This window comes from Capricornis sumatraensis, chromosome 10 (assembly GCF_032405125.1).
Source record: "Capricornis sumatraensis isolate serow.1 chromosome 10, serow.2, whole genome shotgun sequence".
In the NCBI taxonomy this organism is placed as follows: domain Eukaryota; kingdom Metazoa; phylum Chordata; class Mammalia; order Artiodactyla; family Bovidae; genus Capricornis; species Capricornis sumatraensis.
Genome location: NC_091078.1, coordinates 91819385 through 91836794, shown reverse-complemented (window position 1 = coordinate 91836794; position 17410 = coordinate 91819385). Strand labels below are relative to the sequence as shown.

The 17410-nt window shown below is 41.2% G+C and overlaps 1 protein-coding gene across 1 annotated transcript in view; it reads left to right on the top strand.

Moving 5' to 3' along the window:
- CACNA2D3 (calcium voltage-gated channel auxiliary subunit alpha2delta 3) overlaps positions 1-17410 on the top strand; it is an 875864-nt gene that overhangs the window by 598362 nt on the left and 260092 nt on the right. Inside the window, exon 13 of the mRNA XM_068982393.1 lies at positions 3951-4084. Within this exon, the coding sequence (XP_068838494.1) occupies positions 3951-4084 (134 nt within the window). The remainder of the gene's footprint in view (positions 1-3950; positions 4085-17410) is intronic.

Sequence of the window (17410 nt, the reverse complement as noted above, 5' to 3'; positions counted from 1 at the left end):
AAACTGGATAAATGGTGTGCCAGGCAGAGGGTACAGCAAGTGCAAGTGCCTGGGGAGGGTTAAGTGGATGAGCTTGGTGTGGGATAGTAGATGAGGATGAGGTCATCCAGGTAGGCAGAGGCCTGGTGAGGGAGAGTCTTAGAGGTCAGGTAAGAAATCTGGATTTCATGCTAACTCTAAATAGAAGCTCTTTTAAAATTTTAGGCACTGAGATGATCTGCTTTATACTTTATGAGACTCCTATGACTGCTGTCAGGAGTCTAGATAGCAACGAAGGGGATTTGTGGGGCCAGGGCCCGTTGCTGTACCCTGGGGGAGAGACTGTGGAGTCTGGAGTAGGGCCAGAGTAGTGGAGATGGGGAATTAGACTTGAGGCATATTTTAGAGATAGGGCCAGAAGAACATGCTGGTGGATTAGCGATGGGGTGGGTTGAGGAAATGATGGCTGTCAAGGATAATTCTTAAGTTTTTGGCCCAGTTGGACAGTGGCGTCATCGGCTGAGATGGGAAAGACCCCATGGGGGAGGAATGGGTTTGGCCAAGGAAATCAGAAGTTGGCTTTGGACGAGTTCAGTCTGAGAATCCTGCTAGTCATCCCTGTGGAGGTGTCAGGTATACAGTTGGCTATGAGTCTGTAGCTCTGGGGAGAAGCCAGCTTTTTGTAACTTTTCAGAACTTTGATTATGATAAGCAAGGCCAAGTGAGGATGATCCCTCAGCTCCATCTCCTTCCAAATGTGTGACTGTTTTTCCTTCTCACTCCCCCTCTATACTGAGAATCTGTCTCTCCCATCCCCCTCTTTCTATTTATTCCCTCTCTTCTCTTGGGCCTATTTTGGAAAGCCCAAATCAGGGATTTTTGCTGTTGGCTTTGAGGATCAGAATGAAAACACAGACAACCAAGAAAAACTCATCCCAAGAGAGGCTGTCTTTCCTGCACATTTAGTACAGGAGCCCAGAGCAGGAAGAGCACTGCACTGTGAACTGCTCACGCAGATGTCCCCTTGATCCAGAACCATGGAGTGCTCTCCTCTTCCTTTCAACATGGCGACACATCTCTTGGTTTGTCCTCTGTGGAGCTTGTCTCTGTAAGACCCTTCATGCAGAGCCAAAGGTTTATCTACTAGAGAAGAGATGAAATGTTTTCTTTCCTATTCAGACACTGTTTACAGTCATGGTCTATGGAGGGATGATAACTGTGGATGCTTGCTGTCATCCAGCAATCTTCTTTAAAGCATGTTTTTCCCGCTGTGCCTCCAAGAGGAGCCACTTGGAAGCCTTGCATGAACAGTGATCTGGATGGACCTCCCTGTAGGAGTGCCTGAACTCTGAGGGAGTGCCATGGTGCACATCTGCCCCACTTCAGAATCCTGAGCTAAAGTACAGTCTCATCAGCCACTGGGGCCCAGTTTCCACTGGGATGGGCGAGTCTCTGGCCTTGGCCAGGAGGGTGGAGTGGACAGGAGTGACAATGCATGTTAATTAGCACTGTGCAGAACTGTCACCAGGAAGCCAGAAGCCACATGGTCCCAACCTGGTTTGGGGTTGGTACACCAAATTTAAACCAGCTGGCTTTTGTTTGGAAATGCCCTGGGAGGGTCCTAGTCCTTTCTGGATAACAAAAGGGCTGGCATTTCCTTACCCTGAGCCCTGTATTAAACACTCAGAGGTTCTGTAAACAATATAGCCAGTGCTGTGACAGATCTGGCTTCAGAGGCACACATATTCTCTCTTGTTTGTTGGCAAGTAGAAGCTGGCATAAACTTAATTATAAGGGTCCTTATTTAGAGGCATGGGGAGGAAGCATGACTCTATGTCCATCCAGTGTCCCCCAGCTTAAAAGACCTCTGTGACCACTTGCCTGTCGGATAAAGTTTCAACTCCTTCCCAAGATCTTATGTGACCATCCCTCTGCCCATTCTTCTGATCTTATACCACCTTACTGCTCTTCACTCTCCCCCAGCTTTTTACTCCAGCCATTCTTAACTATTTTCACTTCCTAGAATGGATCTAACTCTGACTTGGAGCCTTTACTTAGCATTCCTTGCTTTGCCGGACAGTCTTTAACCCCCCTTTCTCTAGCTAACTGGTCCTCATCCTTCAGGGTTCAGCTGCACTAACCCTTCCTCAGGATAGCCAAGTGATTGACTCTGTCTCTTCTGTGTGCTTTTCTATAATGTTGATTTTGCTATTTTGTAGTTGTCAGCAGCCACAGACCTCACAGGCCCCAGGAAGCAGGGGTCAGACTCGTCTAGGTGACCTCTGCTCCACCAGTGCTAGGCACCAAGACTGCCTTCCATAAGACGTTTGAATGAAGGGACCCATCCTGGGATCCAGACCTGTGCTCTGTTCAGCCCATTTCTTCTAACATTTCCTAAGCCATAGCAAAGCCAACAGGATCCCTAGCTGAACAGGAACGTAGCAGTAGCTGAGCATGATGGCCTCTTCACCCTCAAGATGATAGCATGTTTAAAACTTTTTATGTTACTGAGAAATCATATTCAAAAGGCAGGTCTGGTACCACATGAGGGTTCAGCTGGAGTTTCAACCTCAAACACACAAAGGGAACAGTTCTGTAGAAGCAGAAGGCATAGATTAAGAGACTTAAGCTTGATTCACCTTCAGTATTTGCCACTTGATACCTGTGAGAATATGGGTGAAATACCTATGCTTGGTCTGCCTCAGTCATCTTATCTTTAAAGTGGGTACAGTCATCTTCACTTCCATCATGTTGTCAAGAATAAATGAGGCTATGCTTATCAAGTGTTCAGCAAATTTTGTGCACCTTAGAAAATTAATTATAGGGGAGAGGGATAAATTGGGAGATTGGGATTGACATATGTATACATCTATATATGAAATAGATAACTAATAAGGACCTACTATAGAGCGCAGGGAACTCTACTCTGTACTCTGTTATGATCTATATGGAAAAAGAATCTAAACAGGAGTGGAAATATGTGTATGTATAACTGATTCACTTTGCTGTACACCCGAAACTAACACAATATTTTAAACCAATAAAAATTTTCAAAAAAGTAAAAATTATTTGTAATTATATTATTATTTATAACTGTTTATAACAATATGTAACTATAACTATAACAGCCTTTAAGTGTTGTGCTTTGTAGTGTTTCCTGAATTTGTAAGTAGTTTATTTGGAAATAAATACACTAAAATGAAATTAGGAAGGGGTTTACCAAATTTTATGTAAAGAGGACTCACTCCGGTTTCTACCAGAGAAGGTGTATATGTATATGTATAGAGTGAGCGACTAACAGCCTGAGCGACTGTTTAGCACAGTTTGACTAAACAACAACAACAAAAAACCATCAGAAAGAAATTCTTCAGTGGATTAATGGGGGATTCTTCTGAGGGATAGAGGCTTCCCTGGTAGCTGGGCTGGTAAAGAATCTCTTTGCAGTGCAGGAGACTGTGGTTCGATTCCTGGGTCAGGAAGATCCCCTGGAGAAGGGATAGGCTACCCACTCCAGTATTCTGGCTGGGAGAACTCCATGGACTGTATAGTCCATGGGATCGCAAAGAGTCGGGCATAGAGTGACTTTCACTCTGGGAGATGAGTCTGTGATTGCTCTTTATTTTATTCTTTTTGCTTGACTGTTCTCTCCCACAGTAAAGAGTCTGCCTGCAATGTGGGAGACCCAGGTTCGATTCCTGGGTCGGGAAGGCCCCCTGGAGAAGGAAATGGCAATCCACTCCAGCACTCTTGCCTGGAAAATCCCATGGGTGGAGGACCCTGATAGGCTACAGTCCATGGGGTCACAAAGAGTTGAATATGACTGAGCGACTTCACTGTCTCTAACGTGAACACAGTGTTTGAAGTGGGCGATGGTAGAGAGGAGACATGATACTGCTGTGGAGATGTGGTGTGGGCCTGCTCCTCAGTTGTAGATCTGCCTGTCTTTACTAAAGGTGCTTCTCCATTGGCAGGATTTTTCACCCAGATCTCCACCTTGGCTGACGTGCAGGAAAATGTCATGGAGTACCTCCACGTACTCAGCCGGCCCAAAGTCATCGACCAGGAACATGATGTGGTGTGGACTGAAGCGTACATTGACAGCACTGTGAGTACTTGGGGGCCCCAGGGGACAGCCTGAGGGTGCCTCTTGGCATAGGAGAGTATCCTTGGGTTTATTCTGAAAGTTGGTGGCTGTATTGTTTCTCCTCAATAACAGGTTCAATGACGTCTTTCTTTTTGTACAGTTTGCATTGGTCTCTTGGTAAGTGAGGTTGGTAACAAATCTTGATATCTGAGAATGCAGTAGGTTCTTCTGAAAGGTGTCTGGTCAGCACAGAAAAATCACTTTTGGCTTCTGTCTTCTCTACTTTGTTTCCTGTCTCACAAGTGTACAAATTCTCTCATTGTGGCAATGATAACAGACATGTTGGAATCAGTCCTCACCATCATTGGAGAAGCTCAGTCCTAGAAATGAATCTTGGGTCTCAACTTGGGAATGTGGAACCAAAGCTCAGTTCTGATAGTGAATTGGAGCCACTGTAGAGACCACAGCTGCCTTTTCTTCCCATGGACAAGTGAGAAGATGCTTCCTTGGTGACTGTAGGTAGCAGTTGTTATTGAAACTGTGACCATGGGCTCATTCTAAAGGTAAATTCCAAGCAAAAAAGGTTCCAATGTTGAATTAGTTTAAAGGAAGTAGCATTGCCAATCATCAAGTAATGGCTCAATGGCTGAGTTTCTTGTGTAGTTGCTGCTTGATTTTTCATAGTGATAATGAGTCTGATGGAGTGGCATTTTTCATTTATCGATTGTAAATGTTCTCAGAGGGCCCCTCTCCCATCATTTGTGTCAGGATTAACATCACATTAATCACTATAACCCAGACACAGCCATCCTCAAGAGTGATCTCAATGGCTGCTGTGGGCTGGGTTTTCTCTCCATGAATTCTCTCATTCCTGCTGCTTTTCTGGCAGCTGCAGGCAAATGCAGGGCAGGAGCAGCATGTGAGAACCCATCCTTGGGGACAGCACAGCAGTCTGTACCCACCGCCCCCCTACCAAAGCCTCGAAGCATACAATGGGACCTTGGAAATATAAACTGGTCAGGAAAGGGTAGCCATCTCCTGGGAGAAATCACCCTGAGCAGAGATGGGTCTTAAGCTGAAAAATGTGATAGTTCTGGTGTAGGAGAGACCAGGGAGACTGTGGGATTTTATCATGTTCAGAATCTGACCCCAGTTTGGTTTAGAATCATAGAAGTGAAATAACTAAGCCACACCATTTGTGTCAGCATCATACTAGCAGTAATAACAGAATAACAATGGTGATGGTTTCATCTCTTCCTTGTACATGTGGTTGAGTATGGCCAGGGAAGAGGAGAGGAGGAGGGTGGCCAGCCAGGATCAGAGTGATCCAGACACTCAGTGGTTCTTTGTACAAACTCTGAACAGCCAGTTGGGTCTGTCATCTTGTTTCATCCGTCTAAAAAATACAGAAGAGAGTCTCTATGGGACCATGACTTGGATACATAGAAAGATCAGTTGACGTTCCAAAAAAAAAGATCTACCTACCTATGGAAATTTTGTATGTCATAAAGGCAGCATCTCTAACCAGAGGGGCTAGGATGGGCTTAATAACTGCTTTGGGGGAAACTAGATAGCTATTGAGAAAAAGATAGAATTAGTTATTTTCTTCACATCATGCCCGAGAAAGAAATCCAAGGGAATCAGAGGCCTAAACTATCAAAAATGAAACAATACAAGCAGTAGAACAAAAATCTAGTGAGTTATTCTATAATATGTGTCCAGAGAAAGGCTTTTAACAATGACTCCAAGATCCAGATGCAACATAAAGAAAAATAGGTTTGACTACTAATATAAACAAAACCCAACTTTTGTTAAGTAAAAAAATCGCTAGAAGCAAAGTCAAAAAGCAAATGGTAAAATAGGACAAAATATATGGAACATATAGCACACATAAAGAATAATTCTAATATGTAAAGAACGTTCCAAAATTAAAGGGAAAACCCCAAAATTCCTATAGAAAAAAAAATGAACAAAAGACATGAGCAGACAATTCCCACAAAAATAATAAAAATGTTTTTGAAAATATGAAGTATGTATAACTTTACATATAGTAAGGAAAAGGCAAATAAAAGTATGGTGAGATACCATGTCTTTCACCTATCAGAGTACCAAAAATGAAAAGCTTAACTTTGTTGGTGTCGCTGTGGGAAAGAGACACTCGTATGTTGCTTGTGGGATGATAGAATGGGGCATTTCTAGAAAGGAAGATGTACGTTCACCGTTTGACCCAGGAATCCTATTTCGAGGAATTAACCCTGAAAGTAAACCTCCAACAACCCAAAAATACATATGCGCAAGTTTGTTCACTGCAGAATTGCTCGTAATTTCAAAATATTGAACCTGGAGAAGGGATTGGCTGCCCACTCCAGTATTCTTGCCTAGAGAATTCCATGGACAGAAGAGCCTGTGGGCTTTATATAATCCATGGGGTTGTAAAGAGTTGGACATGACTGACTGACTTTCACTTTCAGAATATTGAAAGTTACTTAAATCTTCAACCATAAGAGATCAATTGCATAAACTCTGGTACTTGGATGTAATGGAGTCTTACTGTTAAAAATAAAACAGAAAAAAGCCTGCCAGACACTAAAGTCATGTCAAAAGGCCCAAGAATCAGCATGAATGGGCTCTCAGTGGTCAGCTCTGGGACAATTTGAACCTCAACATTAAAAAAAAAAGTAGAGTAATGGACTATAATCTGAATAAAACAGAAATCCATGTGTTCTAGATAAATAAACAAATTTCAGAGAGACGAACTACATAGATGATGGAAGTGTGTGTGAAGGAGTGGAGTGTCCAGTGGGCAATGGAAGGCTGCCTGGTGGGTGTGGAGTGAGGGAGTCATTAGATTGAAAATCACCAATGGACAGCCATTTTAATAAAGAATGATTAGGGCAGTAGTCATCCAAGGATGCTAAGCTTAGGGGAAAGTTTGATGATGGGTGGAATATTTTCATGGTGCTTTCAAAGTGCTTCCCTAGAGAGTTTTGACTAGTTGGGAGGGAAGGAAAACAGTGAGAGAGATTCCAGCAAAATCTTGAGTTGGGTCATCAAATTAGTGTCACCGATGAGACTCTGATGGACATTGTGCCTTTGGTGAAGGACACATCACACATATAGAGTATCCAGGCTGGAGTTACATAACCTGAAGATCCTGGAGAGGAAGAGGGCAGAACTTTCTCTTAATGTAACATCTAGCTTTAGATAATGTTAATCATTTAAATAAATTGCTCTAGGTTTACTAATCACATACATACAATGCATAGTTACACATATATATAGATCAATGCAAAGAAATAGAGGAAAACAACAGAATGGGAAAGACTAGAGATCTCTTCAAGAAAATTAGAGATACCAAGGGAACATTTCATGCAAAGATGGGGTCGATAAAGGACAGAAATGGTATGGACCTAACAGAACCAGAAGATATTAAGAAGAGGTGGCAAGAATACACAGAACTGTACAAAAAAGATCTTCATGACCAAGATAATCACGATGGTGTGTTCACTCACCTAGAGCCAGACATCCTGGAATGTGAAGTCAAGTGGGACTTAGAAAGCACCACTATGAACAAAGCTAGTGGAGGTGATGGCATTCCAGTTGAGCTGTTTCAAATCCTGAAAGATGAGGCTGTGAAAGTGCTACACTCAATATGCCAGCAAATTTGGAAAACTCAGCAGTGGCCACAGGACTGGAAAAGGTCAGTTTTCATTCCAGTCCCAAAGAAAGGCAATGCCAAAGAATGCTCAAACTACTGCACAGTTGCACTCATGTCACACACTAGTAAAGTAATGCTCAAAATTCTCCAAGCCAGCCTTCAGCAACACGTGAACCATGAACTTCCAGATGTTCAAGCTGGTTTTAGAAAAGGCAGAGGAACCAGAGGTCAAATTGCCAACATCCGCTGGATCATGGAAAAAGCAAGAGCGTTCCAGAAAAACATCTATTTCTGCTTTATTGACTATGCCAAAGCCTTTGACTGTGTGGATCACAATAAACTGTGGAAAATTCTGAAAGAGATGGGAATACCAGAGCACCTGACCTGCCTCTTGAGAAACCTCTATGCAGGTCAGGAAGCAACAGTTAGAACTGGACATGGAACAACAGACTGGTTCCAAATAGGAAAAGGAGTACGTCAAGGCTGTATATTGTCACCCTGCTTATTTAACTTATATGCAGAGTACATCACGAGAAACGCTGGGCTAGAAGAAGCACAAGCTGGAATCAAGATTGCTGGGAGAAATATCAATAACCTCAGATATGCAGATGACACCACCCTTATGGTAGAAAGTGAAGAGGAACTAAAAAGCCTCTTAATGAAAGTGAAAGAGGAGAGTGAAAAAGTTGGCTTAAAGGTCAGCATTCAGAAAATGAAGATCATGGCATCTGGTCCCATCACTTCATGGGAAATAGATGGGGAAACAGTGGAAATAGTGTCAGACTTTATTTTTTTGGGCTCCAAAATCACTGCAGATGGTGATTGCAGCCATGAAATTAAAAGACACTTACTCCTTGGAAGAAAAGTTATGACTAACCTAGATAGCATATTGAAAAGCAGAGACATTACTTGGCCAGAAAAGGTCCGTCTAGTCAAGGCTATGGTTTTTCCTGTGGTCATGTATGGATGTGAGAGCTGGACTGTGAAGAAAGCTGAACGCCGGAGAATTGATGCTTTTGAACTGTGGTGTTGGAGAAGACTCTTGAGAGTCCCTTGAACTGCAAGGAGATCTAACCAGTCCATTCTAAAGGAGACAGTCCTGGGTGTTCATTGGAAGGGATGATGCTAAAGCTGAAACTCCAGTACTTTGGCCACCTCATGCAAAGAGTTGACTCATTGGAAAAGACTCTGATGCTGGGAGGGATTGGGGGCAGGAGGAGAAGGGGATGACAGAGGATGAGACAGCTGGATGGCATCACCGACTCGATGGACATGAGTTTGAGCGAACTCCAGGAGTTGGTGATGGACAGGGAGGCCTGGCGTGCTGCGATTCATGGGGTCCCAAAGAGTCAGACACGACTGAGCGACTAAACTGAACTGAACTGTCGTGTTTATATAATGGGGGCAGTTACGAGAGGGAAAACCCATGCTACTGCTGCTTTTCCACTAAAGAACTGACAGAAGAGGCAGAGATAAAGTCTGGAAGCAGCTCTGGCAAACAGTGCAGAGACGTTGTCTTTGAAGTCTTGTGCTTCATCTTAAACATTTACGTGAAATTTGCATTCTGTGCCATGATCATCTTTACTTACTTTAAAATAAAACAATGCTTTAAGTGGCTCATTATTAATTAAAATGCTAGGTCAAGATGACTGAGCTCATTTTTTCTGTCTCTTCAAGAACCTTTTGATGTATCTAAAACTAAACCCCTAGAATTCGCTTGTCCCTGAAGTGATAGCTCAGCACTGCCTCTGTGTTCCCTCTTTGCAAATAACCCTGATAAATTAATCCCCTAGTAGAATGTTCTGAAGGTTCTTTATCATCTTGGTGGTTTTGAGAAACCTGATAAGCTCGGAAGGACATTGGGAGTGCCATCTTCCTCTTGGCCTGTTTGGATGAGGAGAAGGCAGCTACTGCTCCAACAGGTGTGTCTCTGGCCAAAGAAGCAACACCTCTTCAAACTAGTCCTCTGGGCCTATGACAACCAGGGCAAGGGGAGATTCCCTTTGCTATTTACATGGAGTAAAAATCAGAATCATATGCTAAACTCACCTGCAGAGTCTCATTCCTAAGATGAGGCCACCAACTTTGGAACCAACCAGAAGAAGAAGAGGGTGTGGGAATCAGCAATTCCAAGTTCATTACCACCTGACCCATCCAAGACAGTCTCAATCCAGGATTACCTTAATGTTCCAGCTTGTGGTAGTAAAAAAGACGAAACTCAGGAGCACTTGGCGCTGGGCATGGTGACCCCATTTTAATAATGTGCTTTGGAATTTTTTTTGATATTTGAACATATGTATTATCTACCTTAGCAACTTTCTTTAGAGTCTTTCCAAGACATTTATTTACATAGTCACAGAATAACAATTTTCTTTTTACATTCATAATATAAGAATTTCAATAAGGTTGAATTAATTTATATAATTATGATAAAATTACATCTGTTCTTTATCATAACATTTCTGCTAAACAGCAGTGTCTCCAAGAGCCTTGTTCTCCTTGTGACATTGTAGTCTGAAGGTGGTTTTGATTCCAGTAGGACTTGTGAACCTCCTGATTTATTTATTATTTTACCAAATACTAAGAAAGTAGGTACTAGTTGATTATCAAGTAAATTTGAACACTTGGTCCCACAAATTTGCTTAATTAATGTGGTGTTAAAAATCATCTTTCTGTTTAGTTATCTTGTGGTGAAGGCAAAAATAATTCCTTTTTTGCTTGACTCATCAGTTATAGTTGAAAACCCTGCAGCAACAAATATAATAATATAATTGATTTAATACTTAAGTGAATAGTTTGAAATGACCTGCAAGGATAGTGCTTTCCCTCCTTATTAATTATACATGAATTTATACAGTTCTGGGTCTGGACAAGATCAAGATAAAAGTTTGTGAAGAGAAGCTGAGTTTGGATTTTTATGCATGAGAATCCAGGGTTGCAATTAATCCAGCCTGATCTAAAATCAAGATGGACAAAATTTTCCTTTCAGGATCCATTCTCCCTGAGTGTTACCACCGGTCTGATTAAATATTCTGCTTCCTGCCTGGCTGTTCTGTTCAATTTGCTTTTGTGGTAAAGCCCAAATAAATGAATTAATGTTAGAAACATTAATTATGTTTAATCTAATAAGATCTCATGTATTAATTGACAAAACAGTGAACACTAGAACTCTGAAATTCGTGGGCTTCTCATCTGAATACACGTTGTGCTGCATAGTCATTATCTCTTAGGTGCAGAGCAAAAAAGCATTAACAGTGGGATTTGTTCCATTTGTAAGCAGATGACTTGTATTTTCCAGTTGGGTCCTAATCACCTTGGGGATGCTGCCCAACTTGCTGTGCATCAGACTGAGGAAGCATCAGCATTCCTGATGAACCCCTCCAAGGGAGTTTGCACAGACCACAGTGACACGCAGAAGGGAAGCAAAGAAATCTTTTAGAAAACAGTGGGAAAGTGACCATTTGAAGTAATGAGAATTCATTACCAAGTCCCCCTGCCCCTCCCCTCTGCTGGCAATACAATTCTGTATGAAATTTGTAGGAACTTTCAAACCAATTTAGTTACGTTTACAAATTGGACATGTATCCCTCCTCCTCACCCCCTACTAAGTCCAACTTGGAGAAAATGCTTTGCATTTGATAAATTGCACATTTAGTTTGTTTTCCCATCTCAGAATGGCACCTAGGCCATTTAGGAGTCGTTTGGGTGATTGCTTTAGGCGACAATATCTTACTGCCTAGAAGCAATTACTCGGAGGGTCGAAGCCATCATAAGGAAGTTGTTGGGGCTTAGAAGCTGAATAGACGGTGTTTTTCCCAAGACACCACTGCATATCAAAGAAGTTCAAATCGTCAAAGCAAAAAGACACACGTAAAGAGAAACATAAACCGTCCTGCTGGGTTGTGGAACAGAGAATGCCATCTGCATTACATGGCATGGAGGAAACTGATTACGTTGGGACCTCTATTTCATAGCAGATGGGTTCATTAAATTTAATAGCCTCCAGAGCCTTTAGAAACCGTGTTAAAACCATGCAGAGCATGCTGAGACACTTCACTTCTGGCCCTACAGTCATTATAATTCTGGCATAGACTATAAATATTACAGTACTTTATTTCCATTGAAACAGATTAATATTATAATTATTTTTTTTTGCTAGGAATGGTGATGTTAAAAATGAGTGCATTCTTGATTTCTGGTGCTATTTATATGCATCCAAATATCCTCTTCCATATAATTCTAAATTTTTATATTAAGTAGAATTTTGTTAGGTCAACTTTTTTTTTCTACTTTGAATTGGTGTTACAAAACTATGAACCAAAGGTATAAAATTATTTTCATTTATTTAGGAAAGCTGTTCTGACACCCTGTATGGATGACTGTCAACTAGTAGAAAAGTTTGGGGCTGAAAATGAACACAAAATTTTTTAGATTTCAAGTTTTCTTTTTTTTTTTCAGATTTTTAGATTTGTTGTTTCTGCTATTATGGTATAATAATTTCAACTATCTGTAATGAAAGGATAGCTTCTGGAAATAAGCCCTTAAAATAAACAATCACTAAGTCTGAATAACAATTTAGCATGATAGATTATTCAGCAGTCTTTGTTTACAAGTGACAGTACCAACTCAAGGCAGTAAAGATCATAAAGGGAATTTGTTGATCTAGAGTCAAGATATCTATGTAGTTCTCTCTTGAGGTATGACTAGATTTAGGGATCAATTCTGTTTATTTTGACTTGTTCCTTGACTCTTATTCAGTTATTCCTAGCAGGCTCTCTTTCAGTTCAGTTCAGTTCAGTCGCTCAGTCATGTCCGACTCTTTGCGACCCCATGAATCGCAGCACGCCAGGCCTCCCTGTCCATCACCAACACCCGGAGTTCACTCAGACTCACGTCCATCGAGTCAGTGATGCCATCCAGCCATCTCATCCTCTGTTGTCCCCTTCTCCTCCTGGCCCCAATCCCTCCCAGCATCAGAGTCTTTTCCAATGAGTCAACTCTTCGCATGAGGTGGCCAAAGTACTGGAGTTTCAGGTTCAGCATCATTCCTTCCAAAGAAATTCCAGGGCTGATCTCCTTCAGAATGGACTGGTTGGATCTCCTTGCAGTCCAAGGGACTCTCAAGAGTCTTCTCCAACACCACAATTCAAAAGTATCAATTCTTCGGCGCTCAGCTTTCTTCACAGTCCAACTCTCACATCCATACATGACCACTGGAAAAACCATAGCCTTGACTAGACGGACCTTAGTCGGCAAAGTAATGTCTCTGCTTTTGAATATACTGTCTAGGTTAGTCATAACTTTTCTTCCAAGGAGTAAGCGTCTTTGAATTTCATGGCTGCAGTCACCATCTGCAGTGATCTTGGAGCCCCCAAAAATAAAGTCTGACACTGTTTCCACTGTTTCCCCATCTATTTCCCATGAAGTGATGGGACCAGATGCCATGATCTTCATTTTCTGAATGTTGAGCTTTAAACCAACTTTTTCACTCTCCACTTTCACTTTCATCAAGAGGCTTTTTAGTTTCTCTTCACTTTCTGCTATGAGGGTGGTGTCATCTGCTCTCTTTACTGGGTAACAAAGATGGTCTCTACCATCCACTAACTTTCATTATCTTTATAGTCCCTTTCCTTCCAGCATCTGTGTCAAGCCTGTAAGAGATTGTTTGGGTCACAACCCCATACTGAGAGGAGAGATGGAGTTACTCACTGATGGTCTGAATCTCACAGAGTGGGGAAGAAAACAGTCCCAGAGGGAATTGATACTGGAAGGACAATAGAGTCCTGCATATGGCTTGTTTGTAGAATCTAAAACTAATCTATGACCAAGCTCACATTTCCCGTTGGTATGGTGGTATGGTATTCATCATGGTTCCATGCCGTTAGGCACTGGAGCCCTTTATCTATGTTAATGAAATGTTTCCATGGATCCTTGCTAAGTCAGGCATATAGACACAGAGTACGTTGGTAGATAATGTACTGTGCCTTTACAACAGGGTACTGGGATGTGTCCAGTTAGGAAAGATTAGGAGGTTGTAAATATGGTTCTATTATAAAACCAAATAGTATTTTCATATTTTTGGTAAACCATCATTCATGGGTGAAACATAGTCTTCTCCAAGCTGTAGTGCTTTACACGGTGTGCTAGTTCAAACCCAACAGAGTTCATTTTTGAACAAAGGGTGTAACTTACTCTACCCCATGGTTCCACTGAGGTCAGATGTCTGCCATCCAGTCAACCAGGGATGAGAAACGGTCGTGTGATAGAAACAGGTCAGCTAAGGCTGTGAATAGCAGATTCTATAAGAAATCTCTTTCTTACTGGGGTGTCAAAAAGTTGGCATTTCTAGGTTTCTGTCTTTCTGTCCAAGTCTTCTATAAGTTGCATCCCAGCTGGGCTCTAATACTGACTCTTGGGAGCATGTCTCCTTTCCTCTGTTATTCCTAGACTCATGGCTTCATTTTCACCCATGTTGCCCAAACAGATGACCCCAGTCCTCTCTTGCCTCCCACATCTCTGACCCTGCCCTCTCTCTACCCACTGTCCTGCTATGTGGGTGGCAGGAGCCTCTCTCCTTTGTGCCTTAGGAGAGCTGAGGAAGGTATTTTGGCTACCACAACCAAATTTGCACTGCTTTTTTCCCCTTCACGGCCCAGATATTTGGGCAGCTTAGATTCTCAGAACTGATTCTCATGCTTTAAACTAAAATGAACACATTCCTCTTATTACCAGCATGAAGAACAATTAAAATAATCCCAGAGAGTCAGCCTGTGGCTTGATATCAACTGCCAGTTTCTCTTCTCTTGCTATATGCAGGATTTTCCCCATGTAAAATATTTAATTATTTTACTCTTAAAACATCAGGCTTGCTGTGTCAAATATTAATGTATTTTCTATGAGGCCGTGCCTCAAAGATACCGTAGATAAGAATATTTCAACTGACTTTGGCTCTTAAACTGCTTCTGTTGAGCAGTGTCAGAGGACCACTATTTTGCTTCCTCTTGCCATTAAAAATTATTCCTTCATGGCCTTTCACACCTGCTTGTGAGCAATGTGGCATCTGGGAGCTCCTTGGATCTTAACCTGCTGATGATATGCCCTCCTGTTAGACGTCCAGACCAAGCATGAGGCTCCGTGCTAGTTCCTCAGGGGAGATTCTCTCTTGTTCTGAACAAAGAAGGGGGGAAAAAAAGCAAAGACGATAATTTATTCAGGCAAAAGGAACATGTTTTCAGATCAATTTCCATTATGTCTAATCAAAAAATCTGGAATATCATGTTTGCTGGTGGGTGGAAACAACTATTAATCACTCTTATAATTGATTTCTCTTCTGAGTGATCAAATTAGAGGTGGCCTGAGATGAAGCAAAGCTGAGTACTTTCATCCCACAGTCTGTTTCTCTCCCACTGTTAAGGAGCAAATGTTTCCATGGGAAGGATCCTTCCTTTGAGAAGGACAGGATTCAGGTGCCCTGCTTATTCATCAGTTGACCTCCCGTGATGTTCCAATGGAAGAATTTAGTGAGTAGGGGTGTCCTTACGCATTAGCCACTGTTAAAATGCAAAATAATTTTAAAATAAGGTCTTGGCACTGCCAGAATTATATTTGGTTGTTGGGTATATAGTTGTTGTTGTATATAGTGAGTATTCAGGAAGTCCTTACAAATAATGTCTTACATTAGTTTTGCATTTACTGGTTTTCAGTGTACTTTCCTGTATGTTACCTCCAAGTGAAGACACTTCATCATGAAAATCATTATCAACAGAACCCCACCATCACCAACTTCTCTCCCTCACTCTGAAAACATCAGCCATGCTGGTCGCCTTTTTTTGTTTGTTTGTTTGAATTCCCCAAAACTTTCTCCTTTCTCTGGGCTTTTGAGCAATCTTTTTCTGAACTGGGAAGACTGCTCTCCCATTCTGCTCCTTTACTGGGGGGAAAATTATTCCCATTTTCTGTATCTCAGCTAAATATCCCTGTCATATGTCTATTGACCTTCCATCTCAGATTCCTATCTATTTCCTTCATAGAAAGTCTGATCATTTATAATTATAATTATTTTAAATAAGCACCTAGACATTTTTTCCCTCTTTAAAAGTTGTTTTTGGTTGGTATTCCCAATGATAATGTAAGAACTGGGGCAAAGTCTGTCTTGTGTCCCTGCGACCTTGCTCTCTGCCTGGCACACAGTACCACACACTCAGTATTAGCTCAGGGAAGCCAATACGAGATTTATTTTTAGTCATACCACCAGTCTCTTTTTTACTACTTGCTAGAGTTTGTTTCTTCCACTCTACACTAAAGTACAATGAGACACTAAGAACTAGGGGAAAATAATAAAGAATATTGACTACAAAGTAGATGGTGGTACCATGACAGAGTTTCAAATATTATTCGTGAAATACAGTGGTCATGCTTGTCTTTCCTTTTGAATACTTAGCTGAATGACCAAGTTTAGGTCTAAAGCAGCTGGTTTTTCTGAATGCCAGCTTAAGGTACTCAGTGGCAGTCACTGATTTTAGATGGAACAACGGAGAGCTTCTGGGAGTAAACCAGATTTCTGCAGTGCTCCCTTTCTATGTGTGTTGTTAAAAGCAATATGTTGGGGAAAGGGTTGATTGCTTGAGGCATATTGTTTATACTACATTACTTAGGTCTGATGGAAAAGTTCCTAACGGTGGTTTTCTTGCTAAAGATATGGTTTATGGATGAAGAGTGGAATGTGATTTTTTTGGTCAGGCATCATCATAATTTAGGTGGACTCCAAAGAAACTTGATATTGGGAGAGGCCGGCAAAAATATTCAGGTCCGTGGAACTCCTTTAGCATTAACAGTCAATTCTCCATCAAAATATAAATGCTCTCTGCTTTAAATTACTGTCCTGATTCAGGCCAAGTTAATTACTCTGGGCCAGACTGGAAAGGAAAATTCCCAGAAAGTCTGATATGATAGAATGGTAGTATGTTTTCTGAAGACATTGAGAAATGCTTAATGAATTAGTATTTCAATTTAACTTTTGCAACAGAATACTAAGGGAATGAGAGAGGAAAAAAAAAATCATAGCTTTTTGGCAGCTGTTTGCCATCATAGCACTTGACAATCTGCTTCTTATTTAGTTTTCTGTTATGTGAAAGCATGGAATTCTTAAGTTAAGAAATATTGATCACTGCATGACGATACATATGTAACAAAACTGTATTGTGTTAAAAAAGCTCTCCTTTTAAAGTGAGATTACTGACTCTATTTTGTTATTAAAATATGTGGGTCATTTTACTTTGAAAATAAAGTGGTTTTGTTAAACTTAAATTATTTAAAGGTTAAAATAATCTTAATTTTAACTATTAATATTATTAAGAACAGATTTTTCAACAAGTACAACTAAATGCAAACAAGAACAAACTTGGAAAAGAAAATTGGTGGCTGGAAACGCAAAAATATGTTGAGGGCTGTATCTTTGGCCATAATACATAGGTTCACAGCGGCCCTTTGCTATATTGGCAGAACCATACATTTTTGAAGGTCTGTTGATTTCCCCAGACTTCATGGAATCTAAACGAAGTGTGTCAATTTCCCATTTTTCTTGCAATGATAAGCCAACCTAGGGCTGAATTAGGAGCACTCAGAATGTATGGACTTTATGGCCCTTGTTGGGAGGAGAAGTTTCTCTTCTTTAGGTTCTTTTGGCTGGT